We start from the raw sequence: 27,206 nt of genomic DNA on the forward strand, positions 1-27,206 counted from the left end.
TATTAAAGGTTCATTTGCCATGGAGAGGAGGAAAGAGAAGCCCCTTCATTTTTCTCTTAAGTTCTTTATATCTGATTCTGTTAGTTTTCCCTTAAACTTGAAATGTTGACCGACTGAAAACTGGGGTCAGTGATGACTAAGGAAATTTGAGTGTCAAATCAGGACTGCCTTAATTATGATTTTCTTCCCCTGACCTAAAGATATCTGTTCAATTCCAGAAACTTGGAAATAAATATTTAGATCTATACAAGCTTCATCCATTCTTCAAGTGATTCCTTTTTCCCCCCATTTCTGTCCTTTAGGAAATGCAACAAAACTTTATCTAGAGTAATCGTTCACTCTTAGGAGCAGTTTTTAGTCTAGCAGATTTGCCAAAATGAGCAAATATAAGAAAGAGGTTTTGATCTTCGTTAATTTTGCTGTTGCTTATATCTGAGATAGAATTCTTATAGTAAATATTGAAAATCAATAAAAAACTAGATGTATCATGATGCTTAGTGCTCTTGGCTGTCAAGGATCCACTTCTTGTGTCCTGTCCTTCCTACATACTAGGTTTTAAAGTAAAATGTTTAGTAATAAGCCTAGGGATCATGTATTAAGTTGTCTAGGTGTAGATTTCTAGATTTCTGATTCTATTTTCATTTTAAAGCAAAAGATAGCATAGTTATGAGGAAAATACAAAACCTTGCAATTCTCTTAGTGCCTTATCCTAAATGTTGAAGCAGAGCCTTTTATTTCAAGTTTACTATTGTAATTATTCAAATGAGTAATAGTTTTTCCTTTCTCCTAGATTCATCCTCTGGATGTCTAAAAGCCTCAACTCATCAGGGTGCCATAGATGTTTATGTCAGCCAACTGGGGAAAGTGGAATTGAAATCCCATAAAGGTTAGCCGAGTGGAATGTTTTATTTTGACATGTGGTATTCGGAAGGTTTTATGTAACATTCAGGAAACAGATGGTCAGATTAACTTATCTATATTGACATAATGATTTCAAGAACATTTCTGCTAATAGAACCTGATGTAAAGATTGGAAATACTAGAACTCTAGACCCACAGTCTTTGAAACTTCTGGAACAGATGGCAGTGAAGACTATCTTTACCTTGTAGTGCAAACAAATGTAATTGACTATTTATTGTTGTGGAATTTTGTAGTGTTGGTATTTGTGTTTTTCAGTTTAGCTTTATTTCTGAAATAGAATATCCTTCGGAGGGAAATGCTTCCATATGTTCTTGTGGAAACTTTCCTACTAGCCTATAAGAGGACCTTCCCAGGCAATCCTCTAGAGTAATACTTTTCAAAGTATGATCCCTACATAAAGGTATCACCAGGAAAGTCCTCCAGAGTGATTGGTGACTTAGTCTCTTGAAGTATTAAGTCTTATGTCTCTTTCTATAATCTTATTTCTAATACAAATAACTTATTTTAACTGAATTTCATTGAAAGTGATGCACTTTTTAGTCATCTAAGAGTGTATGAGTGTGTGTGTGTATGTGTGTGCCCGTGCATGCACATACATGCACATGTGCTTGGTGGCTAGTGGTTTGGGTAGCTGGAGTATCTTGACCATAGGTGCTGAATGCAGAAAGTTAAGAAATGTAGCTCTGTATAAAAATATTATTTAATATATCTAGGAACTCTTGTATATTGGCAGAACATGGCTGTGTATATATAACAAAGAAAATACTTCATTACAGAGACCAGTTGTTACTGCTGTTAGTAATTTCCTTGTCATGTTAGTTTTATACCTTTTTGTCCAGTGAGGCTCTCTTGTCAAAGTATCAAAATAAAACTACCCACAGAAATCTGAAACTCAAGTTACTGCTGACACATACGTATGATCTGATTTTTCAGGATCACCTTTTTTACCCTTTAAAAATGGGATAATATCATACTCTCATTGAATTTTAAAGAGCTTCAGCAGTGCTATTCAGGGTACTATGGAAATGCTGTAAAAGTCATATAATTGTGTTCTGTTACTACAGACTCAAGGAGAAAAATATATAAACCATTACTACCTTTAATGTAACTAGTAACTGAGTAAAAACAAAGTTTTGAATAGCAGCTCTTACATCAAAGTTATTTCCCTTTTCTTATGGATGGTCAAAAGGTAACAAACAAAAACATTGCTAATCTTCATCTGCTTAAAATATTTTTGAGTATTACTTGGAATGCTGTTCCAGTAACCTATTGAAATAGCATATAGAATTTGATTAGGATTACAATTTTGTGTTTTCTCATACTGGGACCATGTTACTGACAGAAAGCTTAAAGATAACTGGAGACAAAGTTTCTATCTTCAGTTCTCTTAGTTCTCACTACACTTGGGAATAGTAATATTTTAGAGTAATGGAAAGTTATTCAGGATACTGTTGCTTAATGGTTAGTAAAGATATCTGGAATCCTTTCCAACTTAGTCATTATCTGACTTGTAGGGTTCAAGAGCCAGCCACTTAAGTCTCTTAGGTCTTTTCCATCTTACCACTTGAAAAAGAGTGTTATAATGCTTGTTTTCTTCCTGTGAGTTGAGATGGTGACCTTGTTAATTCATTCAAAAAGGCTGTCTTTAGGCTCAGGAGTCAAAGCCAGACCTTCATTTGTCTTTTCCACTCAAAATTTGTCTTCATAAAACCACTAGTCATAATTTAGTATGCCTTCAATGAGTGGTACTATTAGTACTAGTTCACTTTTTAATTTAAATAAAATGGTATTGATGTCGGTAACCAAGAAGTAGTTTATGAAGTGAAAAGAGGTAGAAGACATAACAAGAGCTCTCATTTCTAAAGAAAGATAATGTTAAAGATGGGACATTTGGGAAAATTTTCAAGTCATGAGAATTCTTCATTCACAAACAGAAATGAAGTTTTGATAATGATGGTTTTTGTTTTTTAAAGATGTAGAGAGAGGTGAGGATAGTATAAGTTGCATTGCTTAACATTTTAAAAACTCTTAGAATTAAGATACCTTCATTCATTTAAGAATGAAAAAAGTATTCATAAAACTATCCTTTTTGATGTATATAGATATTTAAAGACCTAGGAAAAAGTTTTTAAAAATCTGTTATTTTTCTACTTCTTAAAGTATGTTTGCTAGAAAAACATTGATCTTATCTTCATCTGAAATTTTCCAGGGTTGTTATTGTTTTGTTTTGTTTTTTCTTAAAGCCCTCATGTCTGTTGTTAGTGGAATCTCCTATCTGTAGTTTACATTTAAACGCTGAAAAGCAATTTGATTTTAAATAAAATAAACCAGTTATAGTGATGTGCTTTATTCCCTCCTTTCTGGAGAAGTAAATATGAGAGTTCATCAGTCTTACCCCAAACTTGTAACGTCAGTTAGGAAAGCTGAGAAGATGGGAAATTAGTTAGGGGAACTTAAGTTGATGTTAGTGAAACTAAAAGGCACACAATGGCCCATAAATAAATGCATTCTAAGAAGGATCTTTACAACATTCACAATGGATGTCATCCTGATCTTATTTGTTCACAGAGGTGGAGTTAATATTTTATCACTTGGGCCTCTTACTTTCTTTATTTGATATATGAGAAACAGGGAAAGAAAAACTTCAACAGGAGTGTGCTGGTGAGTTTGCTCTGTGACCCATGTAATTGTTTTGAAAAATGATTCCTTAGCTAACAGAGTACTTTTTCTTATACTTATTAATACTCAGTACTATTCCTAAGTATTTCTTTAGAAGCTTGAATTACTGTAGGATTATAATGGAAATAAAGTTGAATGTTTTGCCTCAGGTACCCAAAAGACCATAATCCACAGAGAAGAAGCATTAGTCTGTTGAAATTCAAACATTCTGTTTTTGTATTGTTATTATACCCTCCCGCCCCCCAACACACACAAGGTACAACTGAAAACACAAGTGCTTAGGGTTCTAGTTGTGTTACAATGGTCAGTGACATCACAGTCCTATAATGTCAGAGTAGGAGCATGTGAAATACCACAGTGGTTAAGAGCCTGGGCTTTGTTATCATTGAACTGGATCTACTAGCTCTGGTGAGAACACGAGCAAGTTCTCATCTGTAAAATCAGGACTATAATACCACCTCATAAAGTCGATACGGAGATTAAAAGAGATAATGTAACTTAAGTGTCTGCCTTTTAGTAAATGCTCAGTTAATGTTAAATCCTGCCTACATGTATAGTAACACTTTTCTGGTATTATATGAGCTGACTAGGGCTATTGGCAAAAGAAGGAATAGTAGTTCATAATGTCCTAATGACTCATACTCTTGGTAGAAGTTACTGTGAATGCTTTGGGAGTAAGGAAATGTTGACCACATGAAAATAAGGAAAAGGCCTTGCTATTCAATAAAATATGCTGAGGAATAAAGACAGTGTACCAGGAACAATGTTACCTTTCCATCATTTTTCTCATAGCCTCCGATACTTTTGTTTTCTTTGCAGTAATAAGTTCTCGTATAATTTTATTATAGGCTCTATTCTTGTCAAGGTCGCATCTTCTCTTCAGGCTTATTTACAGTTATCAGGGAAAAAGGTTGATATGAACTCTGAAGTCTGTGTTCAAGAAATGGCTGAAGCTCGTAAAGATGATGGTGTAATAATTACTGGTAAGGAGGCTCTATTTTGCTATGTAAGATGAATAGCCATTGTCCATACATAAATAGAAATATGCTGTATTTAACTACAGTTTTAGTCTTTTATGCCTTTCCATTGTCACATTTTAGTGTTCTGCACTTATTTCTACCAACTGTTTATCGGTAACACAATGAAGCCATTTAGTTTGAAACACTCACTGGTCTTGTCATTGGATAAAACTGAAAAAAAATCTTTTCTAGAGCCATGTAGCTTAGTTTTATTTTACTCTGCATTTTTAATAAGATTGCTAATCCTTAAAATTGCTTTCCTTTGGGATATTTTTTAAAACGTAAACAAAAGCCAACACTACTAAATACTTCTTTGAGGGGTAGGGATTCTGGGAAGATGGAGGGATAGAAGGTCATTGTGATAATGTCCTCCTGCATACACATGAGGCAAGTAACTCCAAAAATGACCTGGACTGATGGAAGAATAGACCTTCCACAGTTAGTGAAAGAGAAGGCTGTATTGAGAAGGGGTGAAGGGGCAGAGCTGCAATAGAGCAGGATCCAAACCCTTCCTCCATCCCAATCCATAAGTGGAAGGAGTGGAGAGGGTAGATGATAAACTCCCTGAAACCTCAAACACCTGGCCCTGGGGATCTGCACTGGGAAGATGAGCCCATTATGTGTAGCTTTGAAAAACACCAGGGCTTAACAGTGGGGAGAGCAAGAGGGCTGGGGAAGGCCGAGTCACTGCTTTGGAGGACCAGCATTCAGTGTCAGTGGGTCTGAGACCAACACAGGAAGCAGCAGTTTGAAAGGAGATTTATTGATTAGTTCTGGATGTGTGGTAGAAGGGCTGGGATCTGCAGGAGTTTTCTCCAGGGGAGGAGGGGCAAGTGGATGCCATGTTTGAGCCCTCCCTGAGCCTAGATAGCCAGATGCTTATGGGAGCCAGTTTTGACTCTCTCCATCTAGCATGCCAGCACTGCTTGCTGTACCCCAGCATTCCCCTTCAGACTTGCCCCACCCACCCTATACACCCAGTCCACCACACACCCACCAAAGTACCTGCTGCCCTGGGGAGAGGAGCTAGCCCCACAGGCCAGCACCTGGACTGACAGAACAGAAAGCAGAGGTGGTGCCAAGCCTTCCAGCCAGTTGCACCTGGAGTGAGCCTCACAAGCCAGTGCAACCACAGTAGCCCCACTGGCTATGATTGACAGCCTGGCAGAGGACTGGTCTAACCCACCAGCCAGCTTGCAGCAGTCTCAGCTCAGCCACAACAGGAGGTTGTACACAGCCCACAAAGGGGATGCCCTTAGAATGCCTGGTTCTGGTGACCACAGGGTATTACACATCTAGGCACCACAGGACATCTACTACCTAAGGCCACTGCTTTCAAGACCAGGAGATACAGCTGACCTATCTACTACATAGAAAAAAACACAGAGAACCAGACAAAAAGAGGAGGCAGAGGAATATTTTCCAGTTGAAAGAACAAGACAAAATGCCAAAAAAGTTACAAAATGAAACAGAGATAAACAGTCTTCCTGATAAGGAATTTAAGGTAATGGTCATAAAGGTGCTTACTGGACTGGAGAGAGGAGTGGATAAACTCAGGGAGGGTTTCAATCAAGAAGTAGAAAATACGAAAAAGAACCAGTCAGAGCCAAAGAAAACAATTACTGAAATGAAAAATACACTCGGGGTAATCAGTAGCAGATTAGAGGATGTGAGATAATGGATCAACAATCTGGAAGGCAGGGCAGTGGAAGTCAGTCTAGTTGAGCAACAGAAAGAAAAAAGAATTTTAAAAAATGAGGAGATGCTAAGAGATCTCTACATCAACTTCAAATAAAAAACATTCACATAATAAGGGTTCCCAGAGGCAGAAAACTTATGTGAAGAAATAATAGCTGAAAACTTTCCTAACTTGGGGAAGGAAACAAACATCCACATCCATGATCCCCTATTGAGAGGAACCCAAATAGGTCTATGCCAATACACACAGTAACTAAAATGACAAAGATTAAAAGCATCAAGAGAAAAGCATTCAATTATATACAAGGGAACTCCCATACAGCTGTCTGCTATTTTTTCATCAGTTTTACAGGCCAGAGGGGAGTGGCAGCATTTTTCAAAGTGCTAAAAGGAAAAAACCAAGAATAGCCAGCAAGTTCATCATTCAAAATTGAAGTTCAAAACACAAAAGTAGTAAAATCAGTTATGTACACAAAAATAAGTCAAGGGATATACAAAATAAAAAAGTTATACATTGTTTACCATTACATACATAAAATGTGGAGGGGGAATAAAGTAGTGCTTTAGAATGTGTTTGAACGTAATCAGTCATCAACCTAATATAGACTGCTTATATGTACAGTGATTTACATGAGACTCATGGTAACTAGAAGCCAAAAACCTATAAAAAATACACAAAAAATAAAGAACATAACCAAACATAACACTAAAGAAAGTCATCAAATCACAAGGGAAGAGAGCAAGAGAAGAAAAAAGGAAAAGAGAAGAACTATAAAATCAAGCAGAAAACAATTAACAAAATAGCAAGAAGTAAATATCATTCAATAATAACTTTATATGTAAATTGTCTAAATGCTCCAATTAAAAGACAGGGTGGCTGAATGGATGTAAAAAAATAAATAACAAGACCCATTTATATGTTGCCTATAAGAGACTACCTTCAGACCTAAAGACACATATAGACTTAAAATGAAGAGATGGAAAAAGATATTCTATGCAAATGGAAACAAGAAAAAAAAGCTGGAGTGGCAATAGCTATACCAGACAAAAGAGACTTCAAAACAAAGAATGTGACAAGAGACAAAGAAGGGCATTACATAATGATAAAGGGACCAGTCCAACTACAGTATATAAAATTATAAATATCTATGCACCCAATGTAGGAGCACCGAAATATATAAAGCAAATACTAACAGACATAAAGGGAATAATTGATAGTAATAAAATAACGGGGGACTTTTAACAACCTCATATATATCAATGGATAGACCATCTAGACAAAAATGTTTAGTTTGATGTAGTCCCACTTGCTCATTTTTTTATTTTGTTTCCCTGGCTCAGGGAGTTGTGTTCAGGAAAAACTTGCTCATGTTTATATTCAAGACATTTTTGCCTATGTTTTCTTCTAAGAGTTTTTTGGTTTCATGACTTACATTCAGGTCTTTGATCCATTTCGTGTTTAATTTTGTATATGGAGTTAGACAGTAATACAGTTTCATTCTCTTATATATAGTCCAGTTTTGCCAACACCAGTTGTTTAAAAGGCTGCCTTTTCCCCATCCTATATTAGTGGCTCCTGTATCATACATTAATTGACTGTATATGCATGGGTTTATATCTGGGCTCTCTGTTCCATTGATCTATGGGTCTGTTCTTGTGCCAGGACCAAATTTTTTTTATTACTGTAGCTTTGTAGTAGAGCTTGAAGTCAGGGAGCATAATCCCCCCAGCTTTTTTCTTCTTTCTCAGGATAGTTTTGGCTATTCGGGGTCTTTGTGGTTCTGTGTGAATTTTTTAATTCTTTGTTGTAGTTCACTGAAGAATGCTATTGGTATTTTGATAGAGATTGCATTGAATCTGTAAATTGCTTTGGGCAGGATGGCCATTTTGACAGTATTAATTCTTTCTATCTATGAGCCTGGGATAGATTCCTGTTTATTGGTGTCTTCTTTGATCTCATTCATGAGTGTCTTACAGTTTTCTAAGTAAAGGTCTTTTACCTCCTTGGTTAGGCTTATTCCCATGTATTTTATTGTTTGTGATGCAGTTGTAAGTGGAGTTGTTTTCCTGATTTCTCTTTCTGCTAATTCATTGTTAGTATATAGGAATGCAACAGATTTCTGTGTATTAATTTTATATTCTGCATTTTGCTGAATTCAGTTATTCTAATAGTTGTTTGGTGGAATCTTTAGGGTTTTCTATATGTAATATGTCATCTGCAAATAGTGACAGTTTAACTTCTTCCTCACCAATTTGAATGCCTTTTATCTCTTTGTGTTGCTTGATTGCTGTGGCTAGGTCCTCCAGCACTATGTTGAATAAAAGTGGTAAGAGTAGACATCCTTGTCTTGTTCCTGATCTTAGAGGAAAAGCTTTCCACTTTTCACCACTGAGTATGATATTAGCTGGAGCTTTGACATATATGGCCTTTATTATGTTGGCATATATTTCCTGTGTACCCACTTTGTTGAAAGTTTTTATCATGAACAGACATTGAATTTTTGTCTAGTGCTTTTTCAGCATCTATTGAGGTGATCATATAGTTTTATCCTTCCTTTTGTTAATGTTATGTATCATATTGATTTGTGGATATTGAACCATCCTTGTATCCCTGGAATAAATCCCAGGTTATTTGGTTGTGTTGAATGGTCCTTCTGTATTTTTTAATTCAATTTGCTAGTATTTTGTTGAAGACTTTTGCATCTGTGTTCATTAGAGATGGTCTTTAATTTTCTTCTTTTGTAGTGTCCATGTCTGGTTTTGGTATTGAAATGATGCTGACCTTGTAGAATGAATTTGGAAGATTTCTTTCCTCTTCAATATTTTGGAATAGTTTGAGAAGGGTAGCTATTAACTCTTCTTAAATGTTTGGTAGAATTCTGTGAAATCATCTGGTCCTTGACTTTTGTTCATGGGAGTTTTTTAAATCTTTGTTGTTTCCTTCCTTCTATTAACTTTGGGCTTAGTTTTCTTCTTCTAGTTTCTGTAGGTATAGGTTGAGTTAGGCCTGTATCACTATTAACTTCCCTCTTAGAACTGCCTCTGCCTATCCCAAAGATTTTGAACCATTGTTGTTTTTATCTTCATTATTCTCCAAGTATTTTTTATCTTCTTTTTGACCCATTTGTTGTCCGTACTGTCAAAAAACATCATGCTGTTTAGCCTCCATGTGTGTTTTTTTCTTATAATTGATTTTTGGTTTCCTAGCAATTGTGATCAGAAAAGATGCCTGGTATGATTTCTATTATCTTAAATTTATCTTGGCTTATTTTGTGGCCTAACATGTGGTCTGTCCTGGAGAATGTTCCATATATACTTGAAGAAAATGTGTATTCTGCTGTTTTTGGTATAATGTCCTGTATTTATCTATATAGTCCATTTGGTTTAATTTATCATTCAAAGCTATTGTTTGATTTTCTGTCTGGATGACCTATTCATTGATGTAAGTGGGGCATTAAATTCTCCTAATATGATTGTATTACTGTCAGTTTCTCCCTTTATGTCTGTTAATGTCTGCTTTCTGTAATTAGGTGCTCCTCTGTTGGGTGCATACTTATAATTATTATCTCTTTTTGCTGTAGTAAGCCCTAACTCATTGTATAATGTCCTTTTTTGTTTCTTGTTACAGTCCTTGTTTTAAAGAATATTTTGTCTGGTATAAATGCTGCTACTCCGGCTTTTTTTTTTTCATTTCCATTTGCATAGAAAAATCTTTTCCATTCCTTAAGTTTTAGTCTCTTTTTGTCTTTTAGGACTCAAGTGAGTGTCTTATAGTCAGGATATAGGGAAGTCTTGTTTTTTTCTTTGTTTTTTATTCTATCACCCTGTGTCTTTTAATTGTAGGATTTATTCCATTTACATTTAAGATAATTATTGATAGGGATGTACTTACTGCCATTTAAAATTATTCTTATTGTTTTTGTTGTTCATCTCAAATCCTTCCTTCTTTTGCTCTCTTTCCTTGTGCATGATGACTTTCTTTGGTGTTATGGTTGGAGTCCTTTCTCTTTCTGTGTATCTAATACAGGTTTTTGGATTGTGGTTACAATGGGGTTATCACCTTTTAGTTTTAAGTAGAGGTATGCCTCAGAAGCATTGTGGGTTTGGTTCCAGACCACCACAATAAAGCAAATATTGAGGTAAAATGAGTCCAATGAATTTTCTGATTTCCTAGTGTCTATAAAAGCTATGTTTAAACCATACTGTAGTCTATTAAGTGTTCAGTAGCATTACATGAAAAACAATATACATACCTTAAAAAAATAACTTACTGCTAAAAAAATGCTAACTATCATCTGAGCTTTCAGTGAGTTGTAATCTTGTTGCTGATGGAGGGTCTTGCTTCCATGTTGATGGCTGATGACTGATTCTGGTGGTGGTTCCTGAAGGTTATGGTGGCTGCAACAGTATCTTAACATAAGACAGTAATGAAGTTTGCTGCATTAATCGACTCTTCCTTTCATGAATGACTTCTTTGTAACATTTGGTGCTGTTTTGGTAGCATTTTACCCACAGTTAGAACTTCTTCCAAAATTGAAGTCAGTGCTCTCAAACCCTGCTTCTCTATTTCAGCTAAGTTTATGTCATTTTCTACATCCTTTGTTGTTGTTTCAATAATCTTTACATCTTTACCAGGAGAAGATTCCATTTCAAGCAACCATTTTCTTTGCTCACCCCTAAGAAGCAGCTCCTCATCTGTTCGAATTTTATCATGAGATTGCAGCAATTCAGTCACATCTTGAGGCTCTATTTCTAATTCTAGTGCTCTTGCTATTTCCAGCACATCTGCAGTTACTTCCTGCACTGCTGTCTTGAAACCCCACAGTATCATCCATGAGGGTTGGAATCAACATCTTCCAAATTCCTGTTAATGTTGATACTTAGACCTCTTCCCATGAATCCCAAATCTTAATGGCATCTAGATTTGAATGTTGGATATAAAGTAGTAATCCTTTCCAGAAGGTTTTCAGTTTAGTTTGCCCAGATTCCTCAGAGGAATCATTATCTATGGCAGCTATAGCCTTAGAAAATGTATTTCTTACATAATAAGCCTTGAAAGTTAAAATGACTCTGTGGACTACAGATTGGATGTTGTGTTAGCAGGTATGAAAGCAGCATCCATCTCAGTGTCCATTCTCCATCAGAGCTCTTGGGTGACTAGGTGCATTGTCAATGAGCAGTCATATTTAGAAAGGAATCTTTTTCTTTGAGCAGTAGGTCTCAACAGTTGGTTTCAGATAGTCAGTAAACTATGTTGTAAACATATGTGCCACTCTTGTCATTGGATAAAACCAGTATGTAGACCTGACCTCTTTGTCAAGTCTTTGTCCATTTCTATTCCACTAACCTTGTACCATGTTGTACTTAATGTATTTGAAAACAAACATTATCTTTCCCTAGCCTAGCTCCTCCTCCTCTTGCGTTCTTTATTTTTCTTTATTTGGTTAGTCACTCAATAAGCATTGAGTCAAGCACTGCTAGCAACTAAGAGTGCAAACATAATAAAGTATGGCCTCTCTACCTCTGAGAAGCTTACATTCTGGTGAGGTAAGACAAACCAGTGAATACAGTAAGGTGGAATATATATAATAATAAAGATATGTACATGGCACTGTGAGAGCACTGAGGTGGCACATTGAAATTAGACTAGCATTGTGAGTTTGAGGAAGTGAGACAAGTCCAATATAACCAGTGTATGGAGATTAAGGGTGAAAGTGGTATAAGAGGAGGCTGGAGAGTTTGAGAGCAGTCAGATCATATAGGGCTGATTTGGATTTTATACCAAGTGTGTTGCAAAGGCACTGAAAGGTTTTAATCTGGGGTTCCCATAATCAGATCTGTATATTAAAGAGATCACTGAATATTGAATGGGAAAAATTGGAAAGGATAGTAGAGGATGGAGGAAAAGCTAAATTAATTAGGTTACTGCAGAAATTCAGGAGAAAGAGTTCAGAGGCCTTGACTCTCCAGTGATCTACCTTAAACTCAACAAATAAATAAGCCTCCAATAAATTTGGGGTGAAAAAGTAGATAAATGGATGTAATGGGGAAGATACATACTTACCTCATTCTTCATTATGAAGCTCCTTAGCCTATTCAGTTCTTTTTGTGTGTGACATGTTATCGTGTCTTATACTCTAGCCCCTACTTCCTAAACCAGGAAGGCCCAAATTACAGAATGAAGTTTATTTCCTGCTCATAGTACATGATTCTCGGTATTAACCAGCCGTGTTCTTTTGTAGAGTAGTACATGTTATCCTGCAAGACTGGGCCCCAGATGGATCTGTAGGTTGTCTCTGGTACTAGGTTAAATCCATTAGAGTAATAGTGCAGAGGGACCTCATATAAAGACAGAGCAGTCTGTTTTGGAAAGAGCTTTGTGAACAAGTACTGGGTTTAGAGAAACTTTGATATTTTGTTTGATTCTAAAACTTTTTGGTGACCAGAAGGCCACAAGTTGATGAAATAATTTAACAGGCCTAGAAAATCAGGGCACATTGCTTTTTCTGTGAAGATTTACAATGTGAAACCCAGTTTTGGGAATAATGAGGAAAGTTATATGTGAGTTGTTATTATAAGCAGCTGAGCTCAGCTCATGTGGGCCTTCCTAACAGAGCCTATGAGGCATAGAAACAGATACTCACTGCTAACAGGTCTGGATTGTATCTGAAGCATAACTTCTAGTGATTTCTGCAAGAAGCCACACTAGTAAAATTTAGTCGCTAGTGCTCAGGCTTCTCACAGGATTGGATGTGTCAGCCCTGTTATTTATTTGATTTCCTGCTTTGTAGCTTCCCTTGCTGTTGCTGTCACTGATAACTGTTGTATAATTCTTAACGTGACTGATAAATGTTGTATAATTCTTAAAGTGACTTTCAAGTAGTATGTGCCATTTTGAGGTCAAAAGAAAGCCTGGCACTTTCTCAGACTGAAATATTTACCTACTAAAAAGCTGTGCACAGTGTGTATTTGGGGGAGTACATTCTCTGATCCTCGATTCTGAGCTTTGTGCTCTTCCCATATATGGCAAATTCAAAAGGTAGTGAATGGCTGAAGATATTTCTAGGAAGAACTTGACTTCTATATTATGTTTTAGACTTGAATCATCAACTTAGATATGAAACCTCACTGTGGTATATCAAGCCCAAATATGTATGTGGCTTTTGTCATAAAGTTTCCCAATTTAGAGAATGTTGGATATAAAGTGAGTTGCCTGCCAACTGACTGTTGTCACTACTGTTGGTATAGTAGGGGATGTGGTCCTACTGGGTTCATTTTATTTTAGTTAAACTGAAAATGTGTAGCATATAAAAAATAAATTCATTTGGGGTCAAACTGAACCATCAAGTCAGAGGAGAATTCTCAGCTTGTCTTTAGGCTGGATAGTTACACATTTAGTGTAATTGTGACTTTATAATGGAAAACTGGTTCCTGGCTTGGAAAAGGGACTTGAAATGGGACTAAGCCCACAGGAGGCTACTTTTACGATCTAGAGACAGTGTTTTCTTTCCAAATGGAGGGAATCAACTGGTATTTTGAGTAGATTATATAAATAACTCTTTTTAGAACACACTATTCTGGTTCTCTCCAGGCTAATATAGATGTATATATTTGTCAGTCATGTAGATGTACTTCAAGATGACATGGAAGAAATTCAGTAAGAGAATAAAGAATGCTGTAGGCTCATGCTATCTGCTTAAAAATACTTCATCAGGGAATTAATATAACAACTGCTTTCAGATCATTTGTGCTTTTATGGTGCTTTTGTTTCTCCATCATTTATTAAAGTATAAGATCCTGGGAGTATCACTGGTAATTAGAAATCAATTTTGTTAATGTTTACCAAAAAAGACCAGGTTTTGTTTCTGTTCTTCTGCAAACTTTAACTGTAAGGCTAGCTAGTAAATATGTTACATTTTGCAGCTACATATGGTTTCTGTGGCATATTCTTTTTTTATATATAATCCTTTAAAAATGTAAAAGTCATTCTTGGCTCCCAGGCCATAAAAATAGGCCTCGGTTCAGATTTGGCCTGCAGGCTGCAGTTTGCTGACCCCTAAGCTAGAGATCAAAGTGCATGCCCCAATCTTAGAACATAAGAATTCTGTTTGTAATACCTGGGTTTTTATTATTATTATTATTATTATTATTATTATTATTATTATTATTATTATTACTTTTTTGTGTTTATTTTGGTCATTCAAGAAATACTGAATCACAGCCAAATCTTAACCTGAATGAACTCTTCAGTAGTAAAGAAAAAATGATTTGTGCACATAAAAGTATAATTACAGAAAATTTAAGAAACAACACAACCATAGAAGATATAAAATGGCAAGTTAAAATACAAAAACATGTTTAGCTTCACTCGTCATTAGCGAAGTACAAATTAAAATCAGAATAAGATACTATTACATACCTGTTAGAATGGCTAAAATAAAAATTACTGATAATACCAAATACTGACAAGGGTGTGAAAAGATTAGATCTCTCCTGCATTGCTGTTGGGAATGTAAAATGATACAGCCATGCTAGAATTCAGTGTGGCCATTTGTTAAAAAACCAAATGTGAAGCTACCATGTGACACAGCAGTTACAGTCCTGGCCAATTATCTTGGAGAAATGAAACTTAATAGTCACATAAAAACATACACAAATATTCATAGCTTCTTTGTAATAGCTAAAACCTGGAAATAACTAAAATATACTTCTACCAGTAAACAGTTATACAAACTGTAATATGTCCATATAGTGGAATACTATTCAACAGTAAAAAGGAAAAATCTGTTGATAATACACAATTTGGATAGAACTTGAGTATACCATGCCAAGTCAAAAAAGCCAGTCTCAATATACTACATACCATATGATTACATTTATGATATTCTTGAAATGACAAAAGATGTGGAGAACAGACCAAGTGGTTGCCAAAGGTTAGCAAAGGAGAGGGAGGATAAGACTATATATAAAAGAATGTCATAAGGGACTTCATTTGTGGTGATAGAACAGTTCTGTGTCTTGATTATAATGATGGTTCTATGACTATATACATGAGATGAAAGGTCATAAAAGTATACATAAAAACACACGAAAAAGTGAGTGTGTGCAAAAAATGGTGAAATCTGAATAAGATCTGTAGTCTAATTGTGCTTTGCCAACCAAATACCTGGTTTTGATAATGTGCTATGGTTATATAAGATGTCATCGTTGGGGAAACTGGGCAATGGGTGCACAGGACCTCTTTGTGTTATTTTTTGCATCTTCTTATGAGTCTTTAATTATCTCAAAATGAGAAATTAAAAAGAGAGACCATGATGGAGGGAGGGAGGAAAGGGAATAAAGATGGGAAGAGGGAGAAAGAAAGAAACAATGAAGGCTTCCGGACAAGAAAGTACAGTAAAAAAGACTGATTTACCTTCCTACATAAAATAACAAAATTTTTTAAACAGACAAAATACATAAAATTATAGTTTCCAAGACACTAGACACCAGGCAATGAAAGAAAGTGACCACGGAGAGATGGAAAACAAATAAAATAAGACCCTGTGTACTGCCTTTCTCAGGCTGTAGTGCTCAGGAGAGGGAACCAATGTGGAGCCCAGCAGATTCCCTGAGTTGAAGAGACTGTTACGAGACCAAGACAGCTAGAGTTCATAGGACAGAGTACTAGAGGAAATAGAACCTGATATTCACACAGGCCCAGGAATAATGGCTGTGCCATTTGACAGACTGGAAAAAAATTGTAATTTATGGGGTATTGGGTAGTGCACTTAGTAGTTAGAAACAGCCCTAGACTGAGCACTTCACCAGAATTGCCTAACAAATCACAAAAGCGAAAGATGAAGATGCTTCCAGGTAACCTAACTGCGTCCCTGAACAAAGCTCAAGTTACACAGGAATGCAAAATTACCTAGCACTCAGCAAAATAAAATTCGCAATCCAATCAGAGATTATCAGACATGAAAAGGAGCAAGAAAATATAATCCATAAATGAAAAAGTTTCAATTGAAACCCACCTAGAACAGACATGGATATTAGAATTAGCAGAGAAGGAAAATAGAATAGTTATTATAACTGTATTCCACATATTGGAATAAAGTTAAGATATGGAAGATATAAAAATTCCAAAATTGAGTTTCTAGAAATTAAAGCTACAATATCTGAGATGAAAACTACAGTGGATGGGATTAGACATAAAAGATTTGAGGAAGAAAGAGTCTCTCCAAGAATATTTCTTGGGCAAAACTGATCGATTTTATACTTGCTCAAAATCTAGAGTACTGTTGACTTTGTTATTATTCAAGATAATTGAGAGAAAATGTAATGATGGGCACTATTAAAACTAGCTCAGAAATATTATTTGTCAGTAAAAATTTGTTGTAAAGATGTCTTGGGTTGCACTTTTCTCAAGGGAAAACTGTAAACAGTTAAGGAATGTTGAACATTAAAGTATTTGGTTATGGAATTATGTGTGGTAGAGGTTTGCTTGTGAAATATATGCTTTATAAATAATAAAATTTCAGAGTAGTTATTTTCACATAGTTTCACAAGGGTATGATTTATTTTCCTAGCCAGCTAGTAAGCTTCTTGAGAGTATTAGCATGTTTTTTTATATCTTTTGAATGTGAAGTTATAAAATATGTAGTATGGTGTTTCCTATAGTGAATGGTCCGTAGTGTTTATAATATAAAAGAGGGAATCCTCCAACTTGGATACACTGAAGTTTAATCTGCTGCTAGTAAGGCAACCAGAATTATCCCTCTGAATCAAATGTGAATATACAGTTTGTTACAGGGTTGGGAGTAGGAGTGGAAGTGGAGAGGGAAGACAGGAAGGGGAAAGGAGAAGCTCACCTTAGCCAAGAAGCTTTTTAAGCCTATTTTTAAACAGGAAGGTAAATGTTGTGAATTACTCCTTACAGCCCTATCTTTCTCCACAGCCAATGTTGTTTAGATCAGGTGCATTTTCATTTAAATTATGACTAATACTTTTTGACTAGGTATTTGGGAAAATAAATGAATAAACAGATGAACTTGGAGATTCATGTATTTGGTAGGTTTGCATAGGGCAGATTTATAGAGCAAATGGTACAGTCTAAGAACATGTACTGGAAAGAAACTTTTCCTTCACTTAATGGAAGCCAAATACATATGGATATAGAGAAGTCATTTCCCATTTCTTGGTGAAAGAAACATTGTCTGATTATCATTAGCAGAGGGAATTAAATAAGGAGCAAGGTTTCTGCAACCCCAAATTCCATTATGTGTTGCAACATTTTTGTAGGAAGGAATTTATAAGCTTTACAAATTAGAATAGAGTCTCTGTAGATTCAGGCCAATGTACAAAGAGTTATCTGTAAGTTACTTACTGGCAAGATAGAGAAAGCTATTTTCAAGAAACCTAAATGAAATTTTATAAACTGTCTGCTTTTTTGAATACTGTCTCTAAGCTAAAATCACTTGTGTGTTCATTTTGTTAATAGCAGTAGCATTATGTGTGGCGTCTACTGGTGCACAGGGAAATCAGTAGATTGGCTGTCCATAAGCAAGAAATGCCTGATTGGGGAGATGATGAATACTATATTATGTAAAAGAGCTTAGCTGTTTCAAAGAAAACCTTGCTATTATTGATGTTTTACTATTGATACTAAATGGTGTAAAAAAACAATAAAGTTAGAGCAACCAATGTTCAGAATTTCCAGTTGTTTCCTCTATGTTTGAGTTTCTAGAAAAGGAAACTCTGTATTATAGAAAAACTGTTGGTTGCAGGTAACTGAAATCCTGACCTACCAAATGCAGCACAGGCAGAAAAAAAACAGATTAAAATCGACAAAACTGAACCCCTTAATGATGGTCAGAGGAAAAAGAAATTTCTGACACAGGGAATTACCAATTTGAATGAGATATTTTAACCAGTTCAATGAGAAGTGGGATTGCGATGATACTGAAAATATAGCAAGAGAAGTAGAAGGGAATACTCCAAAAGAAGTCATTGAATACTCATCTGTGTTCTAGAAAAGATGCAAAGAACTCTAAGACATAGACAAGATTATGGCTCAGATTAAAGGGGACAGGCAATTCAGAGAAGAATTTGTATCAGAGAAGCACTTGACACAAAGATTGGATGGTACAATGCACCTTTTCATCAGTACCACATCATATGGTACTAACAAAGAAAAAACTGTACTAAAGAAAAGGATTGTTTCCTGATATATGTGCTTGGATTCAACAAAGAAAACGTATATGATTAACTGAGACAGTGTATTTACGGCTGTCTTCAGTTCAGATTTGATTGGTTTCTTAAGTGGAGATCTGCAATGGAGCTCCAGAGGAGGGGTAACACCTTAATTATCTTGATTGAAAGAAAAAGCATAGAAGAACACAGATGGGGAATGAACCAGGTGAGGCCTATTAGTGCCACTGCTATTACTTTGAGTTTCCAGGCTGCAGGGCACGGCCGGGTAACAGGCAGGGCACAACAGACTTCCTGAGTAGAGGAGAAGCTGAGCATCTTGGGAGACACGGGCTGCTAGAGCTCACCGCATAGAGTTCCAGAGAGGAGGGAGGGTACCTATGAGCATTCAGCAAAGTGCTGATGAGCACATGTAGGAGGAAACTTTCTGATACATACATACTACAATGTGAATGTCCCTCAGGATACTTAAAGCTGAGTGAAAGAACCTTGTTTTTTTTTTCAGAGTACATACTGTATGGTTCCATTTATTAAAATTTTAATAGAAACGTAACCAATACATAGTGACACAAAGTAGATCACTGATGGCTGAGCAATGTGGCCAGGATGGGACAGGAGGGAAAGATTACAGAAGGGTGCGTGGGAACTTTTAGGAGTGATGGATATATCCATTATCTTGATAGGCTTTCACAGATTTTTATATATTTCAAAAATTTATTACATTGCATACTTTCAATACATATCATTTTGTCAGTTGTACTTAAGACTCTTTCAAAACCTGCATATAAAAAAATACACAAATACAAAACAAAGTAGCTTCCCTCTCAGGGTTGTTTTTGAGTTGAAACAAATGTGAAGAGGGAACTCGTCCAAGTGACTTCTCTATAACTCTTTCCCAACTCAGACTATCTTTACTAAGATTTTTGCTGTTCCAAAGGGTTTTCCAGTTTTAGAGATATGTTGTTAGGATCTACACAGTCAAGTACTGCTCTTGTCAATCAAGATGTAACCTTACGCAATTTTGTGTTTCAGGGCTGATGAATCAAGCAAGCAAACATGAAAAATGGATTAAGGCTGATGCCCCAAATGGCACTGTAAGTTTTAGAAGTCAAAGCTGGTTTCAGTCCCTCAAACTGCAGGACTAAGAATGGTTTTACTTGTATTTATAATTTTTAACAATGATTAGCAGATCTATGACTACAAAAATGCATATAAAAGTTCATATAAATGTTGAAAACAACAAACTAGAATGAATACTCATGAATTGTATTGAGGGAATGAATACTTGGTGAATTTATTTTTCAAAATTTGTGCTTAGCTGTTGCACTAGTTTTCCACTGTTCTGTAACAAATTACCACAAACATATCAACTTAACACCCACTTACCTGCTCACAGTTCTCTAGGTCAGGAGCCCAGTATGGCTAAGTTCTCTCCTCAGGGTATCCACAAAGTGGACTCAGGGTGTTGACTAGGCTGTGTTCTCACCTGGATGCTCTGAGGAGAAAATCTATTTCCAAGCTCATTCATACTGTGAGTGAAATCTAGTTCCTTGAATAACTGAGGACTTCATTTTCTTGCTGGCTGTCAGTTAATGATCACTCTAAGCTTTCAGAGGCCACCTGCATCCTTTCTTGGGTAGCCCTCTCCATCTTGAAGCCAGCAATGGTGCATTTTCAGTACTACGCATGCTTTGAATATCTGCCCCTCTTCTGCAACCAGTTGGAGAAAACTCTGCTTTTAAAGGGCACACTTGATTAGATCAGTTCTACCCAGAATAATTTGTTTTGCCATATTACGTAACATAATCATGTACGTGACATCGTATTTACAGTTCCCACTCACACCCAAGAGTAGATTATACAAAGGCATAGGTAATGGGGAGGCAGTTATCCTAGAATTCTTTGCACAATAGCTTTCATGTAACATGTTCTCTACCTTATAGTTACTATGACATCAGTGTAAATTGAAGCTGTGAATAAAAAACATCACAAATATGATACAATGGCGACTGATTCTTTTTTTTTGCGTAATTTAAGAATAAATTACATAACTCATTGAGAGGAAGAAACCATTCAGCTATTTTATACCCTGAAGATAGGTTTTTATTTTTATAATGGTGTACTGTATCAAGTTATTTTATGAATTCTCTTTCTTTCAAACTTTACTCTTCTAATCCTGGATCATTTAAATTATACAACACTGAATAGACCCATCTGTTAGATTATGTTTTTGTAATTAGGATAAATTAGTTCTTAAACCTGATTTCTAATAAACCTTTCCAAATATTGTGATTTAGTTTCTTTTTTGTTAATATTCCATTTATTTAGAATTCTGTCTTATTTAGGAAACAGAGTCTGCTTTATGGGATATCCCAAAGTCTTCATTTAGTTCACCCTTCATGAAATCAAAATTTGTCCAAGTTTGGGTGATGTGTGTGATGTGGTTGTGGTGTGTGTGTGTGTGTTCAGTTATTAAGCAGAGGAAACAGACAGTGAGGTGATTTTTATAATCTTTTTTCACTCCCATGCAGTGAAAATTTTTTTTGTAATATGCAAATATTTTTGTAACTAAAAATAAAGCTTATGAAATTAGTCAACTGCCAGAAAGGTCATGAGCATAACAGCAGTCAACTGTATTTAGTTATTAAAGGAATTTTACATATTTGGGTCACATAGTCAAGTCCAACCAGAAAGGAAAAACTGTCAGTTTTGCTCTTTTGAACACAAACTCATATGTAGCAAATGCTTAATTGCTGAAGACCTAAGTAATATTTTGGATAGCATGCTTACTTTGCACTGAGAACTTGGAGATTTCACTACCTGTTCACACTACTTCTTTTTCCCTTTCATACCCTACTTTTTTTTAACACCTACACATTTTCCTTCATTTCTGTAGCTATAAAATTTGTCTCCTCATAATTAGCAAATGTGTCTCTTTTTCTTGTTTGAAAGATTTTACTCAAAGAGTTTTAGAGGAAGCTTTAACAGTTACACACCCTGCTTGGTTTACAGAGAACATAACAGCGTATGTTTCTCCTTACCCTGGTCTTCTGTGTTACTGCTTTAGAAAGCAGCTGGCTCTTTTATAGTCTCTCCAGTTGTGTGCTTGAGGCTCTTAGAGGGCAGATACTTAGGAGTCAAAAGCCAACTTTTATGCAACTGCCAGGAATACACAAATTTAGTTAAAAATTAGCTTATTAGAACAGCTATCTTAAGTCTCTTGGCTCAGGTCTTAAAATTTCCTACTTAGCTAATTCCCCTGCTCTCCATTTCCAGGAACCATTCCACGGCTAAGTGATGCTATCTTATTTTAAAAGCTCTTTCAAAATCAAGCTAAGAAAGGGGAGAATTATTAAGTGCAGTTTGCTAATATAGATTACTGTATAATAATACCTTGTATAGCCCTTTTAAAACTTTTCCAAATAACTTTGATATCCTTTACCTTAAATTTTATCTTAAATTTTGTGGGGTACAGAAAGACAGTGATTAACCCATTAAAGAGGTAAGTAACAGAGAAAATAGGTTAAAACGCTGATCTAATATTACTGACATACTTTATTTGTGGCAGTCATAGTAGAGTTGTGCTTTCTCCTGGACTCTTACCCACATCAATGTTATATAATAGCAGTGTGGTAAACTGGCAAGTGATCATTTGAATTCTGTTAAAATCTAAAGGTACATCTTTTACCAGCATGGTAAAAATCCATAGGTAAGAACTCATTAAAAATTAATATGTAGGTATGCAATTAGTAACCCATACCTCCTAGTAAAAAATTGGGAGAGCATCTTTTTTGGCGTAACATAGTTTAAAAATTCCTCCCTAGTGAATATTTGATTAAAAAGTGACCTTTTTGAGACATTGCAGGGACATTCTTCCTATTGACAAATAGCTCCTGTTTCTATTTAATTTGCGTCTGACAGTTAAGTCAAATGCTGAGATGAGTCCAGTGTTAACTGGCATTTAGTTCCTTCTTCTTGTTCAGTGTCTGGAAATAACAAGAAAAACTTGTTTCCTTTGAAAGTGTTCGTCTATGTCGTTTAAAACAAAGCCTCCCAGATTCTTAGAGTCTGCTCTGGCTCTGACTTTACTCTGACTTAAGTGGCCATCTTTGCTTTTTTTCCTTTTCCAAAGAGAAGGTCATACCTCTCAAGTTGTTTTATATAACTGTATAAACCCAAGATTTGCTAATCTCATCAAAAGCATTAGTTTGATTAAGGTAAATTTAGGTGGAAAATTAACACAGCAGCAGAACTTCATCTGGCTTTCTCTTTTAATCATGATTATTAGAACTAAGGATGTATTTAGAAACGTTTGTAGTTGGAATAAGAATCAGGAGATGATAACGCTACTTGTTTACACTGTTGAAGTCCAGCTAGTAAAAATACTTGGCATCAAATGAAGTTGCCAAGTTCTAGATTTTTTGTTCTTCCCGCTTGAGGCTGTAGGTCATACTACTTCCTCTTCACTGCTGTATGTTGACTCTTGCACTGTCATTTCTAAATCTTTTTTAAGCGGTGTTATGTCCTGTTGCTCTGGAAGAGGCCTGCCTTCAAAATCATAGCCAAACCAAAGTGGAGGGTCATTAGGGCTGTATTCCTGCTGCTGAACTATAGATGATATTCTCTTAGCTGCCTCTCTGCAATAACAATGATTAGCATTAACTAGTTACAGAAGTAATTACTAGTGCTGAACTTTCAAACTAGGTCAAATTTAGAATTAACTCACTGTCGCAAGTTGTCATTTCACAGCTCGCTTGCCTTGCTGAGGGGAAGAGTATGGGTAATTGTGTTAAACACTAGATTTCAAAGCTTAAGAGCTCAGTAGCTTTATGGGGCAGCCAGTTCACAGTGAATGGTAAAGAAGCTATGTGTGCATGGCCATGGAGTGGAACACTGAAGGCATTTCTGTAGGGCTCCTGAGTGAGCCCTCTGTCTGACATTTCCAGTTTCGTTGATGAGGGAGTCCCCTAACCAGCCAACCTATGAAGGCTGACCATGCACTGGAGCAGAAATTCTTACCACGGGGTCCACAGGTTCCTGTTGGATACATGGATAAACTTTAGGGAGGCCCATGAACTCCCAGAAAATTCATGCAGCTTTGTATCTAATACACTTTTTTATGAGGAGAGGTTCTTGACTTTAATCAGATCCTCAAAGGTGTCCGTAACCAAAATGATTAAAAACACTGTTACTGGCTTTCTTAGGAGTGATTAAGGAAAGAAGCAAACAAAGCATCTAAAAGGAATTCTGACCGCAAAATGGGTGTTTGTGTTTTGGGAGATGGGGGTGTTTCCCCCACACCACCTTGCAATTCTCCCACACCAGCTGTCTTACAATTCAACCCAATTCTGGCAGTATCTACCCAGAGATAGCATCAGATTCCACAGGTTAAGGGCTTAGTCCCACAAGACTGCCCTCCACTTCCCAGGCCAATCGTGTGTCTAGGTTGTCATCCAGGCTTCTGAACCACTGGCTGCAGATCCAAAATTCCAACACCCCACTCCTCAGGTTTGATGAATTTGTTAGAGCTGCTTAGAGAACTCAGAAACGTTTTACTTACTGGGTCGCTTGTTTATTATTAAAAATATGTAGCTTAGGAGTAGCTGGATGTAAGAGATTCTTAGGGTAAGGGATGGGGAAGGGATGCTGAGATTCCACGTCCTCTCTAGGCACAGCACTCTCCCAAATCACACATTCACCAACCCGGAAACTCTCAGAATGCTTTCCTTTGGGGTTTTTTAGAGATTTCATCACATTGGCTATTGGTGATTATTCAACCTCCGCCCTTTTTCCTTCCCCAGAAATAAGGGAGTAAGACTAAGTTCCACCCAGCTATTCATGGTCTGTTCCCCTGGCAAACCAGTGCCTTCCTTAGGTGCTTCCCAGAAGTCACCTCATTGACCTAGCTGTGGTGGAAAGGGTCTTATTATGAATAACAAGACACCCATTTCATCTTTATGGCTCTGAATAGATTTCAGGAACAGAGAACAAGAGACAAAATATGACCAAAGAAGCTCCCGTTGCCTATCACTCAGGAAATTTCAAGGGTTTAGGGAGCTATGAGGCAGGAACCATGAAGGAAGACCAAATATATATGAGAAGTACACTTTGGTTATCTGAATGACCAAGTACTTATTTTTATAAATCATAATATCACAGCATCAGAAAAAAGTACTGTATATCTAACTTGAAAACAATGCCATTTTGAAGTTTGAAGTTCTTCTAGGAAGTTGGTTTGAATCTTGAGACCACTACTAAAGAAAGTGAGTAATTAGCAAGTTCTGTGGAATCAGAAATGAGTAATGATGTTTGCCATTGAAACTTTGCCCATTGCCATATAATTACATTGAGTTATTAATTGCAAAAGTCTGGAAACTGAGTTATTTACATGGAGGGCTGGTATTACCATAAGCTTTAAGTTAAATTTGTGCTCTGGCAATTTGAGTTCAGATAGGACAATGCAGTTGGAAAAGATTGAGAGACATCAGTTGTTTAAAATGTTGTTTCACTTAAATCAAATCTTAGAAGTATTAAAATAATTGTAACGAGACTCAACAGGGAGATAGCTAGAACTTTGCTAATTCTGTCTCTTACAGCATTGCTTTGATCTTATATGTTTGCACTCACACAAAACTTATACAAGTTTGAAGAACAATTTGCTCAAAAACAATTACTACACTAATTTATACTAGGTTCTCAGCCACCAGTCCCTGTGGACTGACAGGTGTCTTCTCTACAGAGAAATACTTATTCTCAAATCTGAAAATGATAAGTTTTTGGTCAAAGATGAAATTTTGCATGCTGTTATTTTTTAAATCTTTTTAAAATATGGTCCTAAACACTTACATAGTCTTTATATGTCCTCTAAGTAGGACATTATTATGGAAAAATAAGTTGTATCTTCAGCTTTCCCCATTTCTTCTCCTGAAATTTTTCTCCCTTTTCATCATGTCTTTGAAGGTGTTTTCTGTGAGATTCTTTTCCCTGTTTTCCCTTGAGGACATACTGCAGCATAATATCAAATACTGTGGGAATCTGAAGTGTAAAACATTGTCACCATCAGTTTCAAATGTAAAGCACTCCTAGGCAACAGAGCTCCATTGTACCCTTCACCCCATCTGTGCCTGTCTAAACTTTATCCATCTTTCAAAACTGTTGTAAAGACCCAAACCCAATCCGTTCCTCCTCTGAAATTTGGTAGGAAATTGATCATAGAATTAATTTCTTGACAATACATAGCTCCTTGACATTAATTGTTTATAATTTTAAACTTTGTTATTTTCCTTTTGTTTAAACAGATAATAAGTTACTTAAGGGTATATTATATTTCTTTGTATCTCCCTGATGCCTAGCAGTAACACCCAAACCAGGGATCTCAGCAGCCTATACCAACAAAGGCGGTCCTTTAGCTTTTTCATCTTCTGCAGGCTTGTTGGCTTAGTAAATACATTCTTAGGCTCCTATATCCAACACCCACTGTTACCGGCCTCCCAAACAGCAGAGCTCTAGACACATGTAAATCACAATTGTTAGTAATAATTCAATGATAACAAGAGATAGAGGCAACAATGGTCTTGACCTTTAGGAAAAGGACATGTTTGGTGAGTAAAAGATTTTTAAGTAGATGACCAAATTATATGTAACCTTTCATCTCAGAAGAGCAACCATTTTTGAAAGTTGTGCATAACTGTGTAGGGGCTAAAAGCAGGCCACCTCAAGATGTGCCACTATGACATGCAGATTGTTTGAGAATTGAAAACAATCAAGGCCCAGCAGACTCAGAGAGAAACTTTGACCTCAACTCTCAGCTGCATAAAAGGAATTTAGACAGAGGACCTGCTCTGGAAAGAGCTGTCATCATTGATAAGTACATCATAATATTACCTAAACATGGTAACAAGAATGTTGCAAAGTCTACTAAAGCTCCTTTCTATGTCCCATTGTTTCTGTGTCGCCCAGCAAACATCTGTTTAGCAAACATTTTACTCTTTAATTTTCCTGTTAATTGCTTTTCCTTTAAAATTATCAGACCTCTGCCCCCTTCTCCTTAGTTCAGGATGACATATATGCCTCATTCTCCCTGACTGTCTGGAAAGCTATGTCTGTAGATTCCCCATATGTATGTAATAAAATTAATTTTTTTCTCCTGTTAATCTGTCTCATATCAATTTGACTCTTAGAACAGCTGTTAGAACCTGGAGAGGTAGAGAAAGTTTTCCTCCCCAACACCAGTAAGGATAAGCCACCCTTAATGCTGAGTATGCGGATGAATAAGTATTGAGTCCCACAATTCCTCAGTCAGCTACAAGCCAGGATAAATTGGATCCTAATTATAATACAAAAACAATTAGTAGATAATGGGAGTTTGAGAAAATAATGAGAAAGTTGGTGACATTGACTCCTCAATATAGAAAAGAAAAATAGGAAGTGAATAGGGACATTACTTTTAATGCAGTGTGATGGGACAGAATCAAAATGAGCTGCATCTTGAGATCCAGCTTGGGGGAAGTACCCAGTGGTGCATGCTATTAACTTTAAACAGAAAAAAGAGTAGTTTCATTTCAGTAAAGAACTGAATAGTGGAGGAGGAAGAAAAGATGGCGGTGTGAGTAGGGTGTTGGAATTCTCCTCCCAAAGCCATATATATTTTGAAAATACAGCAAATACAACTATTCCTAAAAGTGACCAGAAGATAC

General features: G+C 36.2%; 1 protein-coding gene across 6 annotated transcripts in view; it reads left to right on the forward strand.

Moving 5' to 3' along the window:
* FAM185A (family with sequence similarity 185 member A) overlaps nucleotides 1-27,206 on the forward strand; it is a 170,543-nt gene that overhangs the window by 36,028 nt on the left and 107,309 nt on the right. For 4 of the 6 annotated variants that reach the window (XM_037012766.2, XM_073238970.1, XM_073238969.1 and 1 more), the window contains exons 6-8: nucleotides 791-886; nucleotides 4,450-4,584; nucleotides 19,543-19,604. In XM_037012766.2, coding sequence (XP_036868661.2) covers nucleotides 791-886; nucleotides 4,450-4,584; nucleotides 19,543-19,604 — 293 coding nt within the window. Of the gene's footprint in view, nucleotides 1-790; nucleotides 887-4,449; nucleotides 4,585-19,542; nucleotides 20,799-27,206 lie in introns of those variants that run through there. The other 2 variants (XM_073238972.1, XM_037012773.2) reach the window with 2 other exon arrangements.

Source organism: Manis javanica, chromosome 6, assembly GCF_040802235.1.
Source record: "Manis javanica isolate MJ-LG chromosome 6, MJ_LKY, whole genome shotgun sequence".
Lineage (NCBI taxonomy): Eukaryota > Metazoa > Chordata > Mammalia > Pholidota > Manidae > Manis > Manis javanica.